This window comes from Capsicum annuum, chromosome 2 (assembly GCF_002878395.1).
Source record: "Capsicum annuum cultivar UCD-10X-F1 chromosome 2, UCD10Xv1.1, whole genome shotgun sequence".
Classification (NCBI taxonomy): domain Eukaryota; kingdom Viridiplantae; phylum Streptophyta; class Magnoliopsida; order Solanales; family Solanaceae; genus Capsicum; species Capsicum annuum.
This window is the reverse complement of record NC_061112.1, coordinates 2,501,617-2,529,613: the sequence shown is the minus strand read 5'-3', so window position 1 is coordinate 2,529,613 and position 27,997 is coordinate 2,501,617. Positions and strand designations below refer to the sequence as shown.

At 37.9% G+C, this 27,997-nt stretch overlaps 1 protein-coding gene across 1 annotated transcript in view; it reads left to right on the top strand.

The window, feature by feature from the left end:
• LOC107857596 overlaps positions 1-27,306 on the top strand; it is a 75,780-nt gene extending 48,474 nt beyond the window's left edge. The window contains exons 7-13 of the mRNA XM_016702414.2: positions 4,766-5,037; positions 5,685-8,730; positions 8,811-8,943; positions 10,805-11,319; positions 11,529-12,431; positions 12,841-13,032; positions 26,610-27,306. Of these exons, the coding sequence (XP_016557900.2) occupies positions 4,766-5,037; positions 5,685-8,730; positions 8,811-8,943; positions 10,805-11,319; positions 11,529-12,431; positions 12,841-13,032; positions 26,610-26,807 (5,259 nt within the window). The 3' untranslated portion in view covers positions 26,808-27,306. The remainder of the gene's footprint in view (positions 1-4,765; positions 5,038-5,684; positions 8,731-8,810; positions 8,944-10,804; positions 11,320-11,528; positions 12,432-12,840; positions 13,033-26,609) is intronic.
• Positions 27,307-27,997: the final 691 nt, after the last annotated feature.

The following is a 27,997-nucleotide window of genomic DNA, read 5'->3' as shown; positions in this document are numbered from 1 at the left end:
ATCAATATCAGGTACATAAAGAGCATTTGAAATTGTTTTATTACCTGAACTTGTTTTGATGACAATAGTTCCGTTTCCTTCAACAAGAATCTGGTCACCATTTTCGATCCTAACTTACCCATCGCCAGACCCCTCAACTTGGCGTTATCTTTCACTTTGGCACCTCAAGTGGACATTGTTCACTTTTGACACCTCAAGTAGCGTACGGATGTGTCATATGACACCTTTTCACAATCCACAAAAATATATAGTATGCGTGTAGTACACGTACTATGACGTGTAAAGTGACCAATGATAATATGACATTTGTCATTTTTTTATTCAAATAATTTTTAAATAATTAATTTAAATAAAAAAAATCAACCCACCCCACGCAACCCCATGTCTCTTCTCCAATCACCCCGCCGTCTCCCCCCCACCCCCCAAAAAAAAACCATCATCTTCTCTAAACACCCCCACCCTCGGACCCACCCCGGATCATTTTCTCCACTCTTATCGATAGAGTTTTTCAGTATTCAAGATCGATTTTTGAAGTTTCAGCAATTCTAAGAATCCAAGACATCAACAAACCAGCAGCAAGTGACACAAGTTGGGAATGGAAAAACATTCAACACTTTCTTATTACATATACTAAAAATCACATTCAAAAACCACCATGTAGCAAAATAAACACCTATCTTCTATCTCCTTGCCACCTTAGTTTTCGATTCGGATCCCTCAATCGGGTCGTTCCGATCCGCTTCATAAGCTTTAACCTTAACCAAATTATCATTGGATCTCTTTAGCCCCCCAAATTTTTCAACTGATGAAACATAAACAGGCTCCGTCTCATGTTTTGCATTCATCGATTTTTCTTGATTTTTAGTTTTTTTTTCATGGATTTAGCTCCATTTTCAGATTTTCTTCATCAATTTTGCTTGATTTTCAATTTTTCTTCATGGATTGAGCTTCATGGAACTGCACAATAATGCACGTCTCATTATAATTTCAAAAGAGAACACTCCAATTACACAGTAATGAAGCAGAAAAGAGTAAAAACTTGATATTGTGGGCTTGACCCCCAAGAATTAATGGAGTAAAAATCAGCTGTGTTAAGAAAAGGAAAAAATGGTGGAAAATTAATGGAAGAAAAATGAAAAATTACGAAAATACCCCTCAAACGTGCTTAAAATGTGTGTAACACACATCCCATGATGACTCAACAAAAAGTGTCAAAATGACACATCCGTATGCTACTTGAGGGGCCAAAAATAAACAACGTCCACTTGAGGTGCCAAAATGAAAGATCGCGTAGACTTTAGGTGCCTGTCGATGGGTTCTGCCTTAATTCTCTAAACAAACTCTTGTTATAAGTCATGTGGTTGGTGCAATCGCTATCAATCAACCAAAAATTTGTTGAAACCTTACTTGAGATACATGCTGCAACAAAAAGATGATCTTTTTCTTCATTGACCAAATGTGCATCTGCATCTGCTTCATGGTTCTCAAATTTGTTTTTGCAAATCACTGTTTCATGGCCAAGCTAATTGTACTTGCTGCACTTCGCGTCTTGCCTTTTCTAACATCTATATGGTGGATGACCCATTTTTCTGCAATGCTCACAAGGTGGATAATTTTTAAAATTTTTACCCCTGCTTTGAGTTTTGTGACTGGCTACTAAGGCTCCTTCAATCATATCATCTTGCGTTATAAGTCTCCTTTGCTTCAGTGCATGAAAAGAATTTAACAACTCCGCCAAGGTAATCGTGGACAGATCTTGTGTATTTTCCAAGGTAGTTATGCATGCTTCATATCTTTCGAGCACTTTAACAAGAATTTTTTCAAAAAGAATTTCCTTGTTAACAATACCAAGTAATCTGTTCGAGTACTCTTTGACTGTCTCAGAGTCTTTCATTCTCTGCAACGCAAACTCTCTTATTAAATTTAGTACTTGCATTCCTCGGATTCTTTCATCTCCAGCATATTCTTTCTTTAGATAATCCCAAATTTCTTTTGGTGATGTGAGGGACATAATTATTCTAAAAGTAGTTGTTGAAACCGAAGCAAACAGAGTTGCCTTCGCCTTAGACTTCGTGGTTTTATTTTCCTTGTGACTCTTGATTTGGGCTATGGTGGGATTATTTGGCAGCGAGTTAATTTCATAATCCTCTTCCACAGCTTCCCAAAGATCAAGAGTCTCTAAATAAGTTTTCATTCTCACAACCCAAAATTGATAATTCACCATCAAAAATGGGTGGAGCCATTCGTGAAAAATTATTTTCAGAATCCATCTCTTCACTCACAGGTCCCTTAAGAAAAATAGATCTAGATACCAATTGTTGGTTTTAATACTGTTAAAATAACGTAGCAAGGAGAGCCAAGAACTTAGCGGCTAAAAATAGAGATGAGTTATACAAGAAGAGACGCAAGACGGAGAGAAGCCTTTTTCTTTTTCCTGTTTTTGAAGTAAAGATGCGTATTTTTATTTTATTTTCAACTCTAACTTATATAGTGCTATTACATTTAAAAATAGATTAAACTTACCATAAAAGAAAACCTATTTGCTACCAAAAATAACAACTAATCAGTCTCCTACCAAAAATAGGAGTCCCAATTTGACTAGGAGTTGTATGTAAAAAATCTGGAGAAAATAATAAAAAACAAGTCACGTGCATTATTCCTTAAAGCAACTTTTAACAGAAAGTGATGAGTGACGGTCTCATCCACGTCTTCACATAGGAAACATCTTGGATTCAGATTGAAACCTCTTAAGAAACATCAGATTGAAACCTCTTTTGATTAGGTTTTCCTTGGTAAGCACTGCCTGTTTAGCCAATAACCTAGTAAAACATGAAACTTTATAGAGGATTTCTACCTTCCAAATTAGTTTCCAGGGTCAACTACCAATTTGATAGTTGAAAGTATTGAACTTCATATAGCCCTCCGTAGTACTGAATCTGCCTTGGTTGTGATTCTGCCATACTAGACTATCTTCTGAAGTAGTTGTTCCTTTTAATTGCTCCAGAATTCTAAAGCTTCCAATTTATAAATTCTATTAACGTAGAACCTCGCATCACAACTTCTTTCTAAAGACGGACCACCATATCAATTTCCCAGTCATTTAGATTCCTTTCAAAGCAAATAGTCCACCCTTGAGGAGTCCAAGAGTCTGCCACAGTGGCTTCAGGTTTGCTGCATATGGAAAACAAATCGGGGAACCTAGTCATCAAAGACACTTGCCCATTCCAGAACATAGTCTTATGTACCATCACCCATCTTATAGACAACACTTGCCTCATAAATGCCTCATAGTCCTCCAAACTGAAACACTGTAAATGCTGACCACTTCATCGGTGCACCATTGACTTGTCTCTCCATATTTGTTGATGATCACCTCCTTCCACAATGCTTGATCTTCATAAGATTATCTCCATAACCACTTCATCAATAGAGAACTATTGTGTAATTTCAGGTTTCTAATACCAAGACCCCCTGTATCTGCGAAGTTGTACATCATCCCATTTCACCAAATGAAAACCCTTACCCTCCTTGTCTTCATTCCATAAAAGTCCCTTCTGAGGTTGTCAAGTTCATCCGCCGCCCCAGCTGGAATAGGTGACATAGACATCACATAAGTAGGTAAGGAGTAATACTGTATTTATCAAAATCCATCCCCTATTTTGCATGCTAGACAAATTATCATGTGTATATTGTATTTTTTTTAATAAGGTAAATAATTTATCAATGATGGGAGAAACCGATCTGCTTGTACACCAAAAGTAGAAAATTTGCAAATATCTGATTCTCTGGGAAAGAAGCACAAGCATCTATACAAGCAGGAAATCATCCACTGACTCAAGCCAATTTTATACCATCCACTACAACTGCATAGCTACCTTACTATGCAACAGGAGGTGATGTACATCTCCCTCAGTATTTACTCATGAAACAACACCAACTCACGTATGAATTTCCTCCCTTTCTAAAATTTTCAGAAGTTAATATCACACTCCTAGCAGCCAACTTTTTGATGAAGCAAAACTTTCTGATGCCCAGGGTGTCCAAATCATTTGATACAGGAAGACCAATCTTGTAACAAATAATAGGAGTAATATTAGATCGTGAACATGCCATCTGTTCTCCCTCTATTTCCATGTCCAGTGTACCATCTAGTCTGACATGCTTATAAAGCAACTCTAGCAAGTAAACTGGTTGATCTGCCAATGCCAAAAATTTCTCCTAAACCACAAATCGTAAATATGTATGTTGCGTCATTGCTAATCTTTCCAGTCCAATCTCCAGTTGCCTTATTTTGATTCTCACGCATTGTTTCATTTTCTATCTTGACCATTTGTGCATTGTTAGTCCTATTAACATTGCATTTCTTACTGAAAATATTTTGAGACGCACATAAACAAACTGAAAAAGGAAGAAGAGCCTAAGAATGACAGCCATACTGGCTAGAGTGGTTTTGAGAGCTGTTGAGTTCTTGAATGCTCAATGTTCTTCATATTTTTTATACCTAAGGTTTAGATTAAAGATCTGCACTGGAGATTTGTCCTCTTCTTGCTAGCTTTTGAGCAGGATCGGAACATGAATATTTGATTTATTTCACTCAAGCTTTTGCTTTATATTTCAAATTACTGTGTGCATATTCTTTGCTGATCTCATCTCTCTAATATTGTTCATTAGGTGAACAACAGTTTTTAGTTGTCAATTGGCTGTGTGCATATTTTGTTGATCTCATCTCTGTAACACTGCTCTGTTGCTGAAACAATATTTTCAGATTTCATTGTCAATATGGGAGCAAGGAAGCCCTCAACCATCCTTGGAATATTCTGTTGACCTTGATCCATTGTATTCAGTTAGTAGAAACCCTTTCTCGGAGAAGAAGTGGAAAAAGTTCCAGCTATCAAGTCTATTCAGTAGCTCAAATTCAGCAATCAAGCTACAAGTCATAGATGTGAATTTTTTGAAACAAGGAACTAAAAGAGTTGACCGTTGGCTTCTTGTGCTTAGTCTGGGTTCAGGACAAACAAGGAACATGGCACTAGACAGGTAGATTACTAGATGCTTTGAACTATCTACAATGAGCAAATTCATTTTCCCTACACCCCAAGGTGAATTGTCCTCTTTTGACTTGGGCACCACTGGTGGTCGCAGAAACTAGTAGTGTTTCCTTTTGCTAAAGGACAAACATAAAATTTAGACTCAAAAGTATATTGTTATATCCTATATGGTAGGGTTTTGAAGGGAAGCAGACATTGTTTGGGACTGGCAATGAGGGTAGTTTGGACACTTAAGCAGGGAGAAGGGCAGCACAGTATTTTCAGGGAACTTTAGTGGTAGCAGTTCTTTAAAAGATTTTCTGTTTAAAAGATTATAGTCTGGAAAAATAATTGAGATGAAGGTGAATAGGCAAAATTTTTTGATCATGGAACCTTCAGACTACTGTAAATATTTGGTGGTTGGTTGTGGCTGAAAATCTTAAAGGTGATATGTCCCTGAACGTTTTAAGTAGTTTGACTTATAATATTTCATTCATGCAACCTCCCATTGATGGTAAACTAGAATGGAATTTGTTTTTGACTGTGTGATTATTATTTGAGCTTTATTTTCAAAAATGTAATTTAATATCCAGTTAGAACTATGTAAGAATATAATGCTCCTATTAGCAGCAGCTTGCTTATTAGCAGTTCTTGCAGGCGGTACATGGCATTCAACCTTACACCTGTTGGTGGTGTTGCAGCACTGATATCGCAAAATGGACAGCCTAGCAATACTTGTTCATCAAGCTTTATCATGTCCCCACTTCCACTGTCAAGTACTATAAAAATACCAGTCACTATACTTGGATATTTCCTAGTATGTCATAATCAGGGACGTTTCCTTTTCAAGGACCAAGAAATGGAGTCTTTGGCAGGGCCGCGGTTTGATGCTGGAAATCAATTGATTGAAGCTTGGAATCGAGAACTTATGTGTTGTGTTCGTGATTCTTATGTGAAGCTGATATTGGAAATGCAAAAGTTGAGGAGGGAACCATCGACTTCTCTTCTGGAGCCTAGTGTGGCCCGAGCTGTCAGTTTGACTCTGAATGCTTATGGTGATCAGGTCTATTCATTTTGGCCCAGGTCGACTAGAAATTTGCTGATTGAACAAGAGCGAGATGGAAACGATGACATGTCAATGAAGGTTTCTAAAGCAGATTGGGGATGTATCACTCAGCAAGTTATTCGGCCATTCTATGCTCGTCTTATGGATCTTCCTGTTTGGCAGTTGTATTCTGGAAACCTTGTGAAGGCGGAGGAGGGTATGTTTCTATCTCAGCCTGGCGTTGGAGTGGAGGGTGGCTTGCTTCCAGCTACAGTTTGTGCCTTTGTGAAAGAACATTATCCAGTTTTCTCAGTACCGTGGGAGTTGGTGAGTGAAATACAAGCCTTAGGGGCTACAGTCAGGGAAATCAAACCCAAGATGGTACGGGACCTTCTTCGAGCTTCTTCAACTTCTATTATTCTCCGATCAGTTGATACTTACATAGATGTACTTGAGTACTGCTTATCAGATATCCAGCTTCTAGAGAACGGTGAACCAAGTAGGCCTGATTCATTCAGAGACATTAGCAACTTAGATTCTGATAAAGAATGTAGTGAAGGTCACACTAGTTCCTTTTCTGAATCAAGCTCCAGTTCTCATAGAATTAACAACACCCTGCAACCTTCAAGCAGTTCTGGAGGAGATGCCCTTGAGATGATGACTAGTTTAGGGAAGGCCTTATTTGATCTAGGCCGAGTTGTTGTTGAAGATATTGGTCGTGGAGGAGGTCCTTTATCCCAAAGGAATGTTATTTCGGGAACCATAGGGGATAGTATTAGAGATAGAAATGATCAAAAGCTACTGGCTATAGCTAGTGAACTCAGAGGGTTACCTTGTCCAACAGGAACAAATCATCTTACTAGGTTGGGAGCTACTGAACTTTGGGTTGGAAACAAGGATCAACAATCACTAATGACTTCTTTAGCTGCAAAATTTCTTCATCCTAAAGTACTGGAGAGATCAATATTGTTGAACATTTTTTCTAACAGCACAATTCAATCGTTATTAAAGCTGCAGAGTTTCTCCCTTATTTTGCTGGCTAGTCATATGAGGTTTCTCTTCCATGAAAACTGGGTGAATCATGTAGTCGACTCAAATATGGCACCCTGGTTCTCATGGGAGAACAATGCTACTTCTGCAAGTGAATGTGGTCCTTCTCCTAGTTGGATTAGACTTTTCTGGAAGATGGTTGATGACTGTTCAGATGACCTGGAACCTTTTGCTGATTGGCCACTTATTCCAGCTTTTCTAGGTCGTCCAGTCCTATGCCGTGTAAAGGAGCGGAAACTTGTTTTTATTCCACCCATTGTAACTAATTTAGACTCTATTGATCTTGCTGATAGGGAAAGCAGAGAAGCTGATCTGTCTGGATTATGTTTGGAATCTGAAGAGATTCAGTCCTACAGCTTATCATTTAAAGTTGCAGAGAGAAAGTACCCTTGGTTGAGGTCATTGCTGAACCAGTTTAATATACCCATGTTTGATACCTCTTTCTTGGATTGTGCTGGTCGTTGCAAATGCTTACCCAGCGAGGGGAAAACTTTAGGTCAAATTATTGCATTGAAGCTTGTCGCAGCTAAAAATGCTGGCTACTTTCTGGAACTCACTTCGTTTCCAGATTCAGAGCGCGATGAGCTTTTTGCCCTGTTTGCTTCTGATTTTTCTGCAAATAGCTCTGGCTATGGAAGAGAAGAGCTTGAAGTGCTGCGTGATTTACCTATATACAAGACAGTTGTGGGAACATATACGAGATTGCAGAGTTGTGACCTTTGTATGATTCCTTCCAATACCTTTCTTAAGCCATTTGATGAACGCTGTCTATCCGTCTCTGCTGATTCTAATGAGAAACCCCTTTTTCGCGCCCTTGGGGTCCCGGAGTTGCATGATCAGCAAATTTTTGTCAAATTTGGATTGCCTGGATTTCATGAGAAGCCTCAGTCTATACAGGAAGATATTTTAATCTACCTATACTCAAATTGGCAAGATCTACAAGAGGACTCATTAATTGTTGAAGTACTTAAGGAGACTAAATTTGTTAGAAGCGCTGATGAAATGTCTGCGGAACTCTTTAAACCAAACGATCTGTTTGATCCCAGTGATGCTTTATTAACATCAGTATTCTCAGGCATGAGAATAAAATTTCCTGGAGAAAGATTTATTTCTGAAGGATGGCTACACATTTTGAAGAAGGTGGGCCTTCACACTTCAGCTGAATCTGATGTTATCCTTGAATGTGCCAAGAGAGTTGAGTCACTTGGAAGAGCCTTCATGCCACCTTCAGGACTTACTGATGATCTTGAGAAAGACTTATTCAGCTCACAGGATGAAGTATCATTTGAAATCTGGTTGTTGGCAGAAAGCCTTGTGAAAGCTATAATATCAAACTTTGCTGTCCTTTATAGTAACCATTTCTGCAGTATTTTTGGGAAAATAGCATGTGTTCCTGCTGAGAAGGGCTTCCCAAATGGGGGTGGCAAGAGAAGTGGAAAGCGAGTGTTGTGTTCATACTCTGAAGCTATTATATTAAAGGACTGGCCACTTGCTTGGAGTTGTGCCCCCATTCTTTCTAGGCAGAGCATTGTCCCACCAGACTACTCCTGGGGGGCTCTCAATTTGAGAAGTCCTCCGGCATGTCCTACAGTTTTTAGGCACCTCCAGGTATGCTGGTATCGTCATATTTATATTAAACGATGCTACATTACCGAGTCAATAAAGCATTTAGCAAAATGTTTCTGTAGGTTATTGGAAGAAATAATGGTGAAGACACACTTGCTCATTGGCCAGCTACTACAGGTATAAAGACAATTGATGAAGCGTCCTTTGATGTATTGAAGTACCTGGACAGAGTCTGGAGTTCTCTCTCTTTGTCAGGTACCTGCGTTTTACTTATCACATGTTTTTGTTGGGAGAATATGGTCAGTGCGTTCTGTTTCAACTCTAGGGACTTCAGAAGCAAATTAACACCCATCTAGCAAATGTTTGTGATGACCATTTGTAAGTTCTTTTGCAACATACGCATATGATTACTGATTTTGTTGGGCCATGTATGGCATATTCCGAGCTATGTAATTCTTTTTGCTAGCCTCAGATGATGCCATAGTGTTCAAAAAAATTAAGCTATTAATTATATGCAACAAAAACTGAATTGAAAAAAAAAAAAAAAAAACCTGTGCATAAAGAAGATACTACTAGAGGAGAAAATAGAGATTGTGCGGCAGAACTACTGCCGGAAAAAGAGAAGAAAACTGAGGAAGAAAACAGTTCTGCTGGAAAAAGAGAGAGAAAGAAAGAAGAAAGAAAAGAGAAGCAAGTACTTGAAAGAGGAAGAAGGGTTGTTGTGGCTGAAGAGGAAGAAGAGTTGCGATTTGCAGCAGTAAGAGCCAAAAAGGAAGAGGAGCAACACAATTGGGTCTGACCAAAAGAACCCTAAATTTAGTTGTTGTTATTTTGGAGTCTCTGTTTTTTTAAACGAAAAGCAACTCTTCTCATCGCCTCTCTTTGTCATTGCTGCATTTCTCCCCTCGTTTCAACTCAGAGCAGAAAAGCGAGAAGTCCTCACATCATGTCACCTCACGCTTTTTCAAAACAATGTGCGAGAGTAAGTGCACCGAGTTGAATTCAAGAATATTTCAGTAATATTAAGTGTAATAAAAGTTGCTTTGGTATATGGGGGTGCATAGTATTCAAAAACCATGTCATGACAAGTGAATTGTTGAACTTCTGTAGACAATTGTCTGATTTAGTAGGTTGTCTCTTCTCTCCATTAAATATAACCAAGCAATATCGAGATTTGATATAGAGAAACAGGACCTTGACCAAACAAGATACGTATCAGTCCCATCTAGATTCACAACACTAATTTGTGAGAATTCTTCTCCGCTGCCTTTGTGTTCCCCATAGTTTTGATAAGACTCCAAATCAGAAAATAGAATTTCCAAGCATTCTAGAAGGAAGTTATCTACAAATTAGTCCTCAGAGACGAAGAAAACAGGAAAAATTGCCGGACAGATCTGTCTTGCCGGAACCGTAGTTTCTCTGATTGAAAAAATCTGAAACTTGGTGGGTAGGCTCAGAGTTGAAAGCCGAAGCCAAGCAAAAACACTGACAGAAAATTTTTATTGCGGACAGCTTCAAGGAGGGAGAAAACTTTATGTGTGTTTGTAGAAAAGGAACCCTCATGCTGCAAGGAAGAGAAACTCATCTCGAAAGGTAGAATGCTACTGATACCATGTGGAATTTGAGAAAGAAAATCGACTTCTTCGTATTTCAGTATTCCTTGTTTCCCATGGGAAGGGTTATTTATACAAGTGAGTCCTATCTGATTAAGAAAGATAATCAATTACAATATAACAGCATATTTTGTTCCTATACTTGCACTAGGAAAAAGAAACACAAAGTCTCATAAAATCATGCTTCACAGTTGACACATTACTAGACGAGTTTGAACCATGTTTATGTCTGGATATTTGCCACTAAAACTATCACATGATCCATAGGACTTGTGAGTATAAGGAGTTGGCTTAGGCAGCAAGGTTTTTTCCCATTGAAGAATTGTGGTGTAATGCAGTAAGGATAGATATTATTTTAGTTCGAAACTTTTTTTTTTCCTGAAAGATTTCCTTCACTCAATTATAATTGATTTGATTTGAAGTAGATAACGTGTGTTATGTGCATTTTTGATTGTTTGTTAACTGATGCAATTTTATTCTGCATCTTTTCTTTTTCTTGTCAGACAAGGAGTCATTGTGCCAAGTGGCCTTCATGCCTGCCGCAAATGGTACACGTTTGGTGACAGCAAGCTGCCTTTTCACACGCCTGACAATTAATCTTTCCCCATTTGCCTTCGAACTCCCTTCACTCTACCTGCCTTATGTGAATATCCTTAGAGACTTGGGCCTCCAGGACACACTTTCTATCTCTTCTGCAAAGACTCTCCTTTTGAATCTTCAAAAAGCATGTGGATATCAGCGTTTAAATCCAAATGAATTCCGCGCTGTGATGGAAATAGTGCATTTCATCTGTGATCAAGCAAATACTTCGGACACGAGCAGTTGGCATTCTGAAGCAGTTGTCCCGGATAATGATTGCAGACTTGTGCATGCTAAGTCTTGTGTATACATAGATTCTTATGGTTCTAGCTATATTAATTTTATTGACATTTCCAAGCTTAGGTTCGTCCACCAAGATCTCCCAGAGAAGTTATGTATTGCCTTTGGAATCAAAAAGCTCTCAGATGTGGTTATAGAGGTACTTGAAAGGATCTGATTATTATATGTATTTCTAGTCTACAAACTGGTCATGTTTGTGCAGCTGTAGTGTCATGTTTGCTATTTGTATTAGAATTTGATCATCCCCTCCCCCCCTTTTTCTTCCCAAAATGATCAGCACACTAAATGTTTCTGTGTATGCCTGCATGATGTGGTCTCTTATATGCTGTTAACGAGCTATTTTTCCAGGAACTATATTGTGAAGAACAGTTGCAATCTTTAGAATGCATTGGATCAGTTCCGGTTGAAGCTATAAGGCACAAGTTGTTGAGCAGATCCTTTCAAGCTGCAATATGGACTGTTGTCAGTAGCATGGCAAGCAACGTTCCTGGAATTGATCATGCTACCTTAGAGTATATACAAAGTTCATTGAAATTGGTTTCGGAGAAGTTGAGATTTGTTCAATGTCTACATACACGCTTTGTGCTCCTTCCAAAGTCTCTGGATATCAGTCGAGTTAGACAGGAATCAATGTTCCCAGAGTGGAAGGATACATCGCGTCACCGGGCCCTTTACTTTGTTGAACCGTCTAAAACTTCAGTGTTGATTGCTGAACCACCGGACTATGTCTCGATTTCTGAGGTATTAGCGATTGCTGTATGCAGGGTGTTGGACTTCCCCATCCCATTACCAATGGGCTCTCTATTCCTCTGTCCTGAGGGCTCTGAGACTGCCCTTGTCGATATCTTGAAACTCAGTTCTCATACGCAAGCTAATGGATGCTTAAGTGAAAAGGATGGTCTTCTTGGCAGGGATATACTACCCCAAGATGCTTTACTAGTACAATTTCACCCATTAAGACCTTTTTACGCTGGAGAAATAGTAGCTTGGAGGCAGCAGAATGGAGAAAAGTTGCGGTATGGTAGGGTTTTAGAGAATGTGAGACCATCAGCAGGCCAAGCACTCTATAGATTCAAAGTAGAAATATCACTGGGATTGATTGAGCTGCTTCTATCTTCTCATGTCTTCTCATTCAAAAGTGTCACAATCTCTGGTGAGGATTCCTCAGCTGATTTTCTGGAGGGTTATTGTACGATGGACAGTACCAGGAGTGAAGGTGTTACTGGAAGAGTTAAGTCAAGACCTTCTGAGGTACATACCCATGTTAAATTTCCTATTTAGAATTAAATGGTTGACATTTTATAGCAGCAGAGGATTCTTTAGTTCTTTTTGCATTAACCATGTGCCTATAGTAGTAGAGTTGGAAAGTTCTAGTCAATTGTGTTTCCACAATTTCACTTCCATTGCAGTAATATTTAATGAATACCAATTGTAATTGTTTTTCAAAAGACCTGTATTCCTATTACCACATCCAAGTAACCATCTATACATGTAGTCATCTTATCTACCCTCCCTGCGATAAATGAATGTTTGTTAAAAAGTCATGCCTTCTCATATAGTAATCGACTGGGATTCTAACAAATAGTTGGCTTTAGGTTTACTTTTTGCAAAAATTGATCTAATATTTGTTACTTATAGAGTTAAATGGTTCTTCTAATAGGGGAACCAGCAGCAGCAGCTTCAAGCCCTCCAACATGGGCGAGTGTCTGCTGCAGAATTGGTCCAGGCAGTTCAGGAGATGCTTTCTGCGGCGGGAATCAGTATGGACGTGGAGAAGCAATCATTATTGGAAACAACAATCACGTTGCAAGAGCAATTCAAGGATTCTCAAGCAGCACTCTTGCTTGAGCAGGTATCTCTCCTTGTTTAGTGGCACATATGCCACTGGTTCTCGCCACATTGTTTTCCTACAACTACATGATCATGCTATCACCCCCACCCCCCATCCCCCACCCCACCCCCACCCACAAATTTTTCTTGGTTTATTGATGCACATGTGTCCTTAGGCAAGGGAATGTCCTGCTTGCATATTTTTCCCAAACCCCAAAAGTTCTTCCAATCAAAGTGTAAAGGTCACTGCATGTCTGGAATAATTGGACTCTAAAGTAGACCAAGTGTTCGAGGGGAAGTCTTGTTCTCGTCTTGCTGACTTCAGAGATTGAATCTAAATATTTGGAGGGATCAAATGCAATCACCAGCTTATGTGCTGAGTATTTGCTGTCTTTCCTCTAAAATAACCTGTAGTTGGGATCAAGTATGAGGCAGCAGTAGAATTTGGAACTGATCTTGTGTCACTAGAGAAGTGCATTCAAAATCTATGCTATTGAATATGGGGTTTTGGCTGACAAATTTTGTAGTGCCGCACACGTTGGAGAGCATGTCGGTAATATTCACCAAGAGAATGGTATTGTTGGTGTGGAATTCATTGCCAGCAATGTGAGTCATGTTGACTACCTTATGCTTTCAGTGTTGTTTACACACACTGAGAGGTGGTTTAAGTTTGGAAACTGAAGTACAGGTTGAGGCACTTGGAGTTTCTCATCACTTGGGCAAATTTACAGTCGTTGCGACCAGTAAGGCCAAGAAAATTGCTGGGTGGGTTGGTCAGTTTGAATAGCAAAGTGCTTTTTATATTGGGCAGAAATACGTAGAATTTTGCTGTATCTGTAGAAGAGTTATCCCCTAATATTCTGCTGTACAAAGTCAAAGAAGAATACGAGCCTTGCTTCTCGACTACATTGTTCTCGTGGGTTTGTTTGCTGGTGATTCTCTAGACCTCTATCTTATTGGCGTAGTGCCTGATCCATATTCAAGTCTTGTAAAATACAGAGACATGGAAAATTTTCTTGTAGTATTATTCCAAGAAAACAGGCTATTTGTAGGTGTACATGCAAATCTATGTAAGGAAACAAAATCAGAAAAAAAATCCCTAAATATCTCTATCTATGAGTGTGCTATGTATATAGATGTAAACATATCTGTACATTCTGCAACACTTCCCCTCAAGTTGGAGTATAAATATTAATCATGTCCAACTTGTTACAAAGATATTCCACCCGAGTCCTATTTAAAGCTTTTCTAAATATATCACCCCTTTGTCCTCCCATCTTTACATAGTCAGTAGAAATCATGTTCTGGACATCAATGAGAAGTTCCTTTCCATTTTTTTCTCTTTTTTCTACAACAGATATGGGGGAAAATAGGATTTATTTTAACGCTGGTTTCAAGGCCTTTGATATAACCAAATGGAATGCTGAGGACTCGGTTTGCTATGAGTGGGTCGAGAGAAGTCGAAGAATGACGAGAAGAACAACTGTTAGCAGTAAGGCAATGGAGTGGATCTGCTTCGTGCTAAGAGTTGCCTCCAGGGATCAAAAGAAAAACTTAAGGAGATGGAGGTTTGCTGACAGAAAAGAGGAATACTTCTGTACTAGGAAACAGAATGAATATGGGAGATATATGGGAGATATATGAGCATTTATTGCTTTAAATGCTGAGGGAAGATCGATTATCATCATTCCAGAACCAGTTTTAAATGCTGGATGGTACGATTTAGCATTTAAGATAGAGAATTTCATTAAATGCAAAAAAGGAACTGCACCAACCAACCTATCTAGACTTACAGATTCCAAATATCCTTACTCAAAGGCTGTGAGAGACAGCAAATGGTTCTCAAAAAGTCATAGAGAAACTGAGTTGGCAAACACATCAGACAAGCAAGAGTGTGGACTTTTTGAGTAGGTGTCTGGTTGGATATGTGGAGAAGGCTAGTAGAGAGGAACCTTCTCTGTCCAAGATTAGAAGATGGTCATCCTCTGAATGGAAGAAGACCTTTGGAGTCAATATCTATGAGTTGTATGGTGACATGTTCCTCTTTGAATTTCCCAACAAATTCATGGTGGAACAAACTCGTCAAGGCCAGTGGAAATGGAAAAACCTAGGTTCCGACCTAGAATGGTGGAGTGCGGTCTTAGTGTGTGAACCAACCTCCATTGAAGTCGAAGAAACTTGGATCAACATTATAGGAATTCTTCTGCATCTTTGGTCACATCAAGTTTTTGCAGAAATTGGGAAACTCTGTGGTGGATGGGTGGCTACTGAAGAAGAGATAGAGTTGAAGAGCCATATGAAGTGGGCAAGAATTTTCGCTGCAAACGATGGAAGAAATATACCAAAAGAGGTGTCCATCTCGCGGGACGGATTCAAGCATTATTTTCCAATATGGGTTGAAAGCAAAGTGAGATACGAAGTTTTGTTGGAAAAAGGCTCGTGCTCTTCCGGAGAAGATGAGCTTATGTTAAATCCAGATCATGATATGTACCAGAGGGTAATAGCGAGTAAACTTTGTTTCCCAATTCAGAAATCCCTTAATACTAGGGATCCTCATACTCAGACCCACGTGGGAAAAGAAAAGTTGTCAGATGCGGTGGTACCCACTAAGGCACGTGAGACCCGCATGTCCCCTTTAATGAAGAATAATGTTTTGGGCCTCCTTAGATCTAGGTCAGAACATTTAAAAGAAAAGAATAGTGGGTCGGAATCCAACAAGCCTGGTTATTTTTAATAACATAATCAATTCGACCCAACCCACTTCCATAGAAGACTGGATCTTTCAAGATACAGATACCGAGTTCCATCCAAAGCTCGGATCAGAACAGAGCACTTGAGAAAGAGACGACATCAATAATCTCGAGTGGTGGATTGATGGATATGGCCGTGCAAACTGCAGAGGAATCAGAATCCCAAACCCTAATTATGGTGGACGTAAATAAGGGGGTGGAAGAAGATGCATGCAATAAGATAGAACAGAGATCAGCAAACTTCATTGAAGAATGGAAGGTTGAAGAGGCTGAGTCATTGCGCACGCAACAACATTTAATTACAGAAAACAAGGAGGAGGTTTCTGCCTGGGTGAAACAAAATTTGATCAAATTGGGGAAATTATTGGGGGCCGACTTCCAAAGACATGAAGATGAAGCTATGGACCTACTACCACAGATGGATAATGCTAGACACGCCAGACATCAAGACGCTACAACGGTTTGTAAGAAGACAAGGTTCAAATGCTCTAAAGAATTGAAAAATTTAGTGTGGCCAGATACGTTTCAGGAAAGAAAAATTGTATTAAGAGAACAATAGGGATGAGGGAGTTCTCTAATTTGATTGAGGACCTGTATTTAATTGATCTCCAACTGGAAAATGCTAAGTTCACCTAGTTCAAAGGGGATAACCATCAGATAGCCTCAAGAATTGATAGAATCTTGGTATCTCAAGAATGGGATGATGCCTTTAGCAACATGAAACAGTATACCCTGCAGAGAATAATATCAAATCACTCTCCGATCACTCTTCAAAGTGGTTCATGGAAGAAGAACAAGAGCTATTTTAAATTTGAAAATTGGTGGTTGGGGACGGAAGGCTTCATTGATAGAGTATGGATGTGGTGGAACTCATTTGATTATGCTAAGAGACCTGACTACATCCTTGCATCCAAATTAAAAGCCTTGAAACACAAATTGAAGGAGTTGAGTAGAATTGAGCAAGGAAACATAGAGTGGAAGAATGTACTTGAAAAGCTGGCCACTATGGACAATATTTCTACTGATAGAGCACTATCATTAACAGTAGATGAAGCAGCGGAAAAAGCATCTTTACTCCTAAATCTGGAGGGTTTAATAAAGAATGAGGAGATCTATCAGAGACAAAGATCAAGATCTCTTTGGTTAACTAAAGGGGATTAGAACACCAAGTTCTTTCACAAGATGGCTAATGCACATAAGAGGTACAATAACATAGACCAGCTACTAGTCAGGGGAACATTGTCCAACTACTTAGTGAAATGGAAAACAATGATTAGTGAAAAGAGAGTCGAGGGTTTGGGGATCAAGAATCTGAAGAATCGGAGCACGGCTTTGAGGATGAAGTGGCTTTGAAGTACTCAAATGATAATTAGAACTTGTGGGGCATAGTCATTAAAGCAAAATATGAAGAGGCCGATAGTTGGATGACAAAGGAAGTTACTACTCCTTACGGTGTGAGCTTATGGAAGTCCATTAGATTATTATGGAGTGAATTCAAATCTAACATCAAGATTGAAGTGGTAGATGGTACTAAAACTAGATTTTGGAAGGATGACTGGCATGAAGCAGGAAATCTGGAGACATTCTTCCCTGATATTCACAGTTTGATTGAGTACTATAGCTGAATTATGGATTCCTGAAGGGTGGAATTTTGTATTCAGGAGGCACCTAAATGACTGGGAAATTCCAAGAGCAACAAAATTTGTCAGCATCACTGAACATTTTAGTTGTTTGGAGATAGACCGGGACAGATTGCAATGGTTGGGGGATAGTAAAGGGATATTTAAAGTAAGTGCAGCAAACTGAAATCTGCAGGTACCTAATTTTCCTTGGAAAAACACAGCGAAAGCAAAAATCCCACACAAAGTGGCAAGTTTTGTATGGTTACTGGCTAAAGAAGCTGTGTTGACGTAGGAGAATTTGATAGAGGGGGATCCCACTATTCTCTAGATGTTTGTTTTTTGTGAGGAAACTGCAGAAACAATCAATCACTTGTTCATCCAATGCAGGGTCATTGGCCAACCGTGGAGTTTATTCCTAAGGGTTAAAAGCATCTCCTGTCCATACCTGGTAGAATTTCAGAGGCTCTATATAGCTGGAAAGAAGTAGGATTACAAGCGAAGGACAGAAGCAACTGAAGAATCATTTCTGCTGCTATTTGGTGGACTATATGGAAAGAGAGGAATCTCAGAGTTTTTGAGAATAGGGAGAGTAATATGCGGCAAATCAAACTAAATTGTATCTTGACTTTGAGTTTTTGGTGTAATCAGACCTACTCTAACGATACTGTCTCTATCATTGATTTCTTAGACACATTATAGGGATGGGACATCTTTAGAGTTCCTGTTGGTTTTTAGTTTTGAAATTAAAGAGATAACAGTGAAAGACTTGATGAGAAAAAAATATTGCAATTGTATTGTCAAAGGAAATTGTTTTATATAACTCAAAGACATGTATTTGTAGCTAAATTTCTAACTAGAAAATATAAAAATAAGCAACTAAATTTAAATTTAAATAACAAAGAGATAACTTATTCCTAAGTGTAAGCAACACAAAACTCTAATAATTTAAAACTGCTAATATTTATCTACTTTATTTCTGAGACATATTTTCAACATTCCTCCATGGATCAGAAATTGTAGATTATAGTTTTGGCTGAATTTGACCTCTTGAATAAATCTGCGAATTCATCTTTGGTCTTGCAAGACTTTGTGCATCTCTTTTGGATTAAATAAGAATCTTTTACCTCTTTTTTTAACTTGTAAAATCTCATGATTTGTGGAATCAAAGATTCGATAATATTTGTCTCCAAATAATAATTTAAATCCTTTTTTCATTAGTTGACCAACTGTTAACAAACTTTTATCAATATTGGGCACGTAAAGGACATTTGAAATTATTTTTGTACCTGAAATTTCTTTGATTGCCACATTCCCTTTTTCTTTTGTAGGAACATAGTCACCATTTCCAATTCCGACTTTCAGGCAGAAATCTTTAAAAAGAGTTTTGTCATATGTCATGTGGTTTGTACAAACACTGTCGATCATCCAAAAATCAGATTTCATGGTTGAAATATGTTGCCGCAAAAAAAGTGATCTTCTTCTTCTTTGGTGACTTGGACATCTGCGTCATATTTTTGAGATTTGCTTTTGCAAATCACAGCTTCATGACCAAGTTGATAGCGGATCTTACATTGTGCATCTGGTCTCTTCCAACATTTAAATGAAGGATGACCTATTTTGCCGTAGTGCTGGCAAGGTGGTTAATTTTTCCTTGAATGATTACCCTTGCTTTAGGTCTTGTGGTTGGCTACCAAAGCTCCTTCAATCATTCCATCCTACCCCATAAGCCTTCTTTTCTCTTATGCATGCAATGTATTTAACGATTCTGCCAAGGTAATCTTGGACAGGTCTTTGTGTTTTCCAAGGTAGTTATTGATACTTAGTATCTTTTAGGCACTGTTACAAGAATTTTTCAACAATTCTTGAATCTTTAAATTTTGTGCCAAGCAATCTAAATTTTGTGCCAAACAATCTTACCTTGTTAACAATGACAAGAAGTTGGTCTGAGTATTCTTTTACAGACTCAGATTCCTTCATCCTTTGCAATTCGAATTCCCTTATTAGATTCAACACCTTTATGCCTCGTATTATTTCATCTCCTATATATTCTTCCTTCAAATAATCTCAAATTTCTTATACTAAAAAAAAATTTGAGTGATTTTTTTTTTTTAACTGATTTAAGGGTCATAGTTCTCGTGAACATTGTTGGAGACACACTAGCAAACAATGTTGCTTTTGCCGTTGATTTTATGATTTTATTTTCCTTTTGACTTTTGATCTAGGCCACCGTGGAATTATTGGGCAGCGGAAGAACATCATAACTCTCCTCCATGGCCTCCCAAAGATCTAAAGCCTCAAGACTAGTCTCCATTCTTACCACCCAAAGTTGGCAATTTTCACCATCAAAGATAGAAGAAGCTATTTAGGAAAATTTATTTTCAGAATTCATCTGAGTCATAGATTCCTCAAGAAAATGGCTCTAGATACCAATTGTTGGTTTTTAGCTTTGAAATTAAAAAAAATAATAGAGAATGACTTGGAGGGAAAAAATACTGTAGTTATATTGTCAAAGGAAATTACTTTATAATAACTCAAAAACATATATTTATTGCTAAATTTCTAACTAGAAAATATAAAAATAACTAAATTTAAATTCAACTAACAAAGAGATAAATTCCTAAGTTTAAGCAACACAAAACTCTAATAATTTAAAATTGGTAATAGTTTTCTACTTTATTTCTGAGATATATTTTCAGCAGTTCCTTATGTCAATATGGTTTTCAGTACAACCCAAGTACTGATATTTTAGAAATAGAAACAGTTATCAATTTCCAACAACAAAAAAAAGAAATCATGTTCTCTTGAATCTTCTCACGAAAGTGTCAATCAACCTCAATATATTTAGTCCATTCATAGCACTCTGGATTTGAGTCAATGTGCAAGGCAACCTGATTATCACCACAAAGTTTTATAGGAGAAAAAGGCTTCAAACCCAACTCACCCAAAAGGTGATGTGTCCATAGTATTTCACATGTGGATTGAGCCATAGCTCTATACTCCGATTCTGCACTAGATCGTGATACAACATTTTGTTTCTTGCTCCTCCAAGATACAAGATTTCCAACAAGAAATACGCTATAGTTAGTAGTAGATCTTCTATCCATTCTTGATCCAGCCCAATCAGCATTTGCAAAACACTCAACACAATTATGTCCATAATCACTATACAATATGCCTAGGCCAAAGTCTCCCTTCAAATAGGACAAAATTTGTTGCAAGGCTGCCCAGTGTTTGACTGTCGATGCGGACATGAATTGACTGGCAATACTGACTGCATATGAAATATATGGATGGGTCACAGTGAGATGGTCCAATTTCCCAACTGACTGTCTCTATCTTTTCGAATCATCAAACAAATCAGCATCATCCTCAGTAAGATGCACATTAGGTACTATTGGTGTGCCACATGGCTTAGCTCCCAACTTTCCAGTTTCTACAAGTAAGTCAAGTACATATTTCTCTGGGACAAGAAAATCCCTTTCTTGCTTTTTGCTACTTCTACCCCCAAAAAGTATATCAGCTGCCCTAAGTCTTTGGAATGAAACTTGGCTTGTTAAAATCTTCTTACGAGTAGAAATCCATGCAAAGTCATCTCCTATCGTAACATTATCATCAACATAGTCAACTAGAGGAGTAATACCAGACGCTGATGTCTATAGAAGACTGAGTGATCACACTTGCTCTTTTTCTACTAAATTCTTGAACTATATCGCTAAATTTTTCAAACCAGGCACGAGGACTTTGCTTTAAACCATATAAAGATTTCCTCATATGACAACTTTCCATTGCCCCCCCCCCCCCCAACGAACCCAAGTGGTTGTTCCATATATACCTCTTCATGGAGATCACCATGAAGAAATGCATTCTTGCTATTCCTCTAATGTGAAGTCGGCCAAGGGAATAAACAAGTGGGCAAAGATGAGCTTGACTACTGGGGAGAAAGTATCAAAGTAGTCCGTCCCATAGGTTTGAGCATAATCTTTAGCCACAAGACTTACGGTAAGTGATAGCATCCAGGCTGGTCCACTTGCATTAAGATTGAAGGGCTTTAATGTGAATCAGGAAGATGCTTATGATGAAAGAAGAGCCCAAGAATTATAGAGAAGCATGGGCTAAGTGCTACACATATTTCATGATTCAAGTCCAAGTCCAAACGCAGATGATTGGGCCCATATGAGTTTTGATTAAAATTGAAAACTTTTGCTTTCCTAGTTTAAAGTTTTCTAGTTTAAAAGTTACCTAGTTTAGAGTTTCCTAGTTTGAAGTTTCCTAGATTTATTTATTTCCATAAAAGTAGAATTCGAATCCTATGTTATTTGGGATAGGTTTTTTCTCTATATATAGGGATGAATTTTGTTGTTTTCAATCAGACAATATTATTATTAATTGAGAGTTTCTCTTATTTACATCTTTGTGTGTGGCTACTTGGGATTTATCTTCCAATCTTATAAGAACGATTCTTTAGGAGGTAAATTAATTCTTAACTTGATATCTTTGGTTTCTATTAAAGTTAATTAAACAAGGTGATTAGTCTTATCCTAATTGTTGTTTTTAATTTCTTCGAAATAGGAATCTAGATCACCTTTGGATCCAAGCTCTTGAATTGAGTCTATTAGTATCGTAATTAGTCTTAATCCACTAATTTTGAATACTAAGATAAATTAGAGTTCTTAGAACTTAACCTCGAAATTGAGGATTTATTCTCAAATTTCATCTATCTTTAATTTCTTGTCTTTAATCTTAGGGTTTTCGCTTCTGCATTATTTTGTTGTTTATTTATGTAACCCGATTCTTATCCGTAAGTCTCGCAACAGAACCATCAGGATTGATTTTGACTACAAAGACCCACTTGCATCCTGCTGCTTTCCTTCCTTTGGGTAAATCAACTAAATCCCAAGAGAGATTTTCATCTAAAACATGAGTCTCTTCAAGCATTGCATTATGCTATCCAGGATGATTCAAGGCTTCTTTCACTGTTTTAGGGATAGTAACAGAGTCTAAAGAAACCAGTTAAATGGCTAGGTGCGGGAGACAAATGGTCATAAGAAACAAAGTTAGCTTTGGAATATGTGGATTTGCACTGATGTGGTCCAGATTTTCCTGAAGGATCAAGTGAAAAAGGATCTGATGACGAAGGAGTTGATGTAGGATATGTATCATCAATCTCTCGCCTTTTTGCGTAAACTTGAACAATTGGTGATCTTTCTGTTGCAAATGGAGCAAGTTCCGAAAGCACAGGAGATGGTGGAACAACATTATTTCATTGTTTTGTTATAGCATGAGTAACCTGATAGACTAACCACTCATCTTCCTTCTCCTTGTAGAAATGAGAGGTGCATAGAAGAATGGTGTGGTCTCTGAAAATACCATATCAGTTGACAACAAATATTTATCAAGTGCATTAGAATAACATCGGCACCTCTTCTGAAGACAAGAATACCTCAAGAAACCCAGTTTAACACCTTAGGGTTCAACTTGGTAACAGATAATCGAACATCTCGGACATAACATGTGCTCCCAAATGCCTTAGGTTCCACCAGAAACAGTGATTTGTTAGGAAAAAGAACATTGCAATGCATATTACCAGCTAACACGCTTGACGGCATACGATTGATTAGAAAACAAGCACTATAGACAGCATCAACCCAAAATAGCTTAGGAATCTTCATTTGGAACTACAGTGCCCGAGCTATCACACGTAAATGCCTATTCTTCTCTCAGCAACTCCATTTTGAGAAGGTGTGTCTCTCAGCAACTCCATTTTGAGAAGGTGTATCAACACAGGAAGACTAATAGATAATATAATGTTTTCTCATGCTAAGTTACTCGGATTCGGGTGTGGGTGTCCGATACGGCTGCGGATCTAGAGGTCGGATCCTTCATGATCTCAATTTTAAGATCCGGGGATACGGATCTTGGTATGGATACAGGTGCGGAGAGTTGACTAAAAACAATTCAAATATCTAAAAATAGAGCTATAACACCTAAATTATTAGATATTATGTGAAAAAACTTGAAATAAAATATTGATTGAGAGGAGAATCCTGGAAGGAGATAAAAGGAAAAGGAGTGACAGAGAAATTTCTATATACAAGTTATTTCATTTTCTTCAATTTCACCTTAGCTTTTGTTTTGAGCATAGAAATCATTACATTTGTCCATACTTTCTCTGTCGAATTTAGTCAAAGTACCCAAAATCGATTGACCAGATTGGGTAGGGATCCCACACCACACCATACCCATACCCATGTCGTGTCAACACGGGTGCGGCACCCAAAATGAATCGTCCGAGTAACTTAGGTCTCATGTAAGACTGAAATAATTCTGGCATGTATTCTTTTGCATTATCTCATCACAAAATATGCACCGAGGCATCAAATTGAGTTTTGACTTCAACACAAAAGGCAGAAAAGTGAGTAAACACTTCATATCTTCTCTTCATAAAGTATAACCAAGTCATTCGAGAAAATCATCTATAAAAGTGACAAAATCTTTATGTCCAATTTCAGAAATAATGGGACATGGTGCCCAAATATCAGAATGAACCAATTCAAAAGCTAACTCTTCTCGCTTATTAACCCTTGGACCTAATGACATGAGATGGTGTTTTGCAAATTCACATGACTCACATTTCAATGAGGAAATATTCTGAAATTGAGGATAAAGCTTCTTCAATAGAGGTACCGAAGGATTCCCAGCCGACAATGTGCGACACTGGAGCAGGCAACAGACTGAGACTTCCACTCATCAAGAATATAAAGATCATCCACCATATGTCCTTTACCAATAACCTGATTTGTCACAAGATCACGAAAATATACAATAATCAGGAAACAACTGGATATCACAATTAAGTTCTCTGGCAATTATGCTAACAGAAATCAGATTAAGGCAGTTTTGACAAACGTAATACTAACAGAAGTGGATTCCTTCAAGGATTTCTGATATTGACAGAATTTGATAAACTCCTCAACCGAAACTAAAACCAATTTGTCAGATAATGATCTTGGAGAAGCATCATCTTTGAACTGATCAGGCAATTTTCCTGTCAAAAGAAAACTCAGTTCTGAATAAATTAGTGTTGAGACCAACAGAGAGTCCCAAGTAGGCTTTTTCACACAATACCAGAAGTTGACATATATCCTAATAACCACACACAATCGGAAGCTTGAAATAACCAAACTTGATCTGAAAACAATTTCCCAGATAAGATAAGCTTCAGATATGACCAAACTTGATCTGAAAACAATTTCCCTGATAAGATAAGCTTCAGATAGCCTCCAACAAACAATATCAAGTTACAAATTGCTGAGAACAATTTCAACTCACTGTTGCACTTGTAGGCGATCTCCAATATCAAAGAATAATTAGTAGCATACAGAGAAGACTCAAACCTGACCAAGGAGACTTTGCAGATTCCGTTTCGAGGATTTTCTCATCCAAAGAATGGTCCTGTGATTAGGAGACCACCACAAGTCGACAGGAAATGTTGAGCCGTTGTCAGAACATAAATCCGACCAAAATTCATCAAAGCACGTGCCTCCACACGCCTCTCGAACTCGGCTGTCTCCATCAGCTTCGCACGTGCTCTTCCTCCGGCCATCAGATTCTGGGGTTTTCTAGATTGGGAGGAGGCGGTCCTTCTTAGGTTGTTGGTAGCAGCTAAACTTCATGTTAAAAAGCCTCTTTCACATGCTCTGCCCCAACTCCAGCGAGCTCTAGTGAATTTTCTGATCTAACTTCGACAAAGTAGGATATTTTGCTCTGATACCATATAAAATACAGAGACAATCATGCAATTTCCTTGCAGTATTATTCCAAGAATGATAGGGTATTTGTAGGTGTACATGCAAATCTATCTAAGGAAACAAAATCAGAAAAATCCCTAAATACCTCTATCTGTGATTGTGCTATCCTATGTATACTATATGCAAACGCATCTGTGTACATTTTGCAACAAGTCTTGATAAAATCACTGCTATGATATCGATGTTGCCTTATTCATATCCGGAGGACGAGGTTCTTTGTTGAGGATGGGGTTATTGCTATGAATCCACCCAAGTCAATTGCGGATATCACACAAACAACTATCTATTGGGCTGACAAGAGCAATAGAGCTAGAAGGTCTTCATAAGGTTTAACAGATTATATCTGGGATCTAGACAGGGGCAGATCTACCTTATAGAGTAGGGGGTGCCACGACACCCGCACACTTTGGCAAAAATTAGTAGTATGTAGGTATCTATCTATGAAAAATAGAATATACAATTAAAGTGGCACCCAAAAATCACAAACAAGAAGTGGGTGACTGGGTGTTTGGAAATATATCTAGTTTCAATTGTTTTTATTTACTGAAAATTTGAACATTTTGTTTGGAAATAATTGTCATACAACTCAACAATTGATATGAAAAACATTAATTCAAGAAAAATTAAAGTAAAATAAAATAGTCAAACAAAAAACACGAAGTGATTAATCTACTTTTCAAGCAAATTTCGAATTGGGGTGCCCTTTCATGATTTTTTGGTTCTATTTATTTAAGAATATAATTTAATTCAAGGTTAAAAGAACAGAATTAAAATCAAAAGCATTTGTTTATTTATGAATAATAGACCTAATTAAGTTAATCAAAAACTAACTGACCATCTGTCGTTCCTATCTCAATTTTTATCGCTGGCGATAGGTATGTTTTATATATAAAAAAAATGGTGGCATCCATAGCCTTTAAATCTTTGTTCAGCATCTGGATTCAGGTCAGTAAGCTTGTAAAAAAAGGGTTTGGGAACTGGTAAGGGGAGTAGGGTTAGCAAGAATAGGCGTGCATATTTTTGTTGCAAAATTCTGTCTCCCGTCATTTCCTTTCTTAGTTCATCTCGTTTCCGTTACCCTTCTCATCTCCGTTAGTCTTTCCCGCTATCTTGCTATTATCAGTGTAAGTTTTGTTCTCAATATAGAATATAAGCAGCTGTTTTTCTCTGAAACTGGCTATAAATTTAGGATTAGCTACAAATAGTGATTCATCCGTGAAATAGAAATGAACCGTCACAGTATAATTCTAGAATCCCCGCCCCTCTTTTCAATGGTTGCATTATTTTACGGAACATAATTTCTTGGTACTCCATGAATGCTACCATATATTTCATGAAGCGGTCTCTTAAAGTTGCAAATTATAATTTTGTGCAGAGTAGACGGACAAATTAAACTTAGCGAATCTTGTGAATTTGCAGGAGAAATTTGACATGGCTACGAAAGAAGCTGACACAGCTAAAGCGGCATGGCTGTGCCGCATCTGTCTCAACACTGAAGTTGACGTCACTATAGTCCCTTGTGGTCATGTGCTTTGTCGTAGATGCTCGTCTGCAGTTTCCAGGTGTCCATTCTGTCGGCTTCAAGTCTCTAAGGTTATGAGGATGTTCCGGCCGTGAATACGTTATTGCTGCAGAACTGCTACTAAGCTTCCTACCTTGTACTTTATTGGTGTTATTCATTTGAGTGGTATGCTATCATTTGCTGAAGTATATAGTTGATGCAGTTTTGAAGAGTGTTTATTTGAATTCCCAGTTTCCAAGGTGCTATCTTCTGGATACCTTACAAGTGTAAAGCCCCCATTTATTTCAGGTCAGAAGAAAAATTAATATAGATTGACCAGCATATAGAGCTCAACTTTTGAGGTACTTGTATAGGATAGGGTCTCTTACTGTATAGTCCTGTACAGAATTGGCATATGGTAGCGTTCATAAGGGTCTACTATAATCTAGTCATGTACAGATTTTTTCTTTTGAATAAGGTCTAGTCATGTAGAAAAATTGGCTATGATGTTTTCAAAGATGCCTATTCAAGCCACAATTATAAGTGTGAAATTCTTTGGCGTGCGTTTTAATTTCAAAGAAGGTGGAATTGGAAAATAATGATTGAACCTTTTTATGCCTTGGTAGTAGTTCCCTTATTGTACCAGCATCTCAGAAGGACTGACCAATGATTTCTAACCCATAATGTCAATAACTTCACTATTTATATTTCTACTCTTAAGAAGCTATACCAGTGCCAACAATTTCTCTCGCCACTAATCAATTATTGCCTTAACATGATTGTTTCCCTATTTGATGTTACTTACCACAACAACAATAGAATGTTACAAACAAACACTTGGGAGAATTGGTTGGGTTCGCTACCTACCTTGATTCTTCTTCTTCTTTATGTATATTTTTTTCACTAATTAATCCACATTGATCAATACTTAACCCTTAGTTCAACAACAGGCAACCAATCCATGATACCTCCAACTATAAATTTCGTCCAGTATTATATAACAACTTTTTTCAATAAGAATGGTACCATCACGTATAATTTAAGCGAACGATAGAAGAGGTAGTTAATCTTTACCAAACTTTCTTTCTATGCGGCTTTACTGTCTCCTCTAAATAATAGGTTAGCAGAAAAATAGCCCTAGTATTAAACTCGGCTTTTATTTTGTTCGCTGCTTTGCTTGTTGTTTTTCCAAGAATAAAGGGATCGATATATATAGCCCTAGTACTCTACCTCAACCGTTACAGCGTGAGCTGAAGGAGGTCTTTTGGCTTTGTCTTATTAATTTCCTTAATTACTATTAATAATT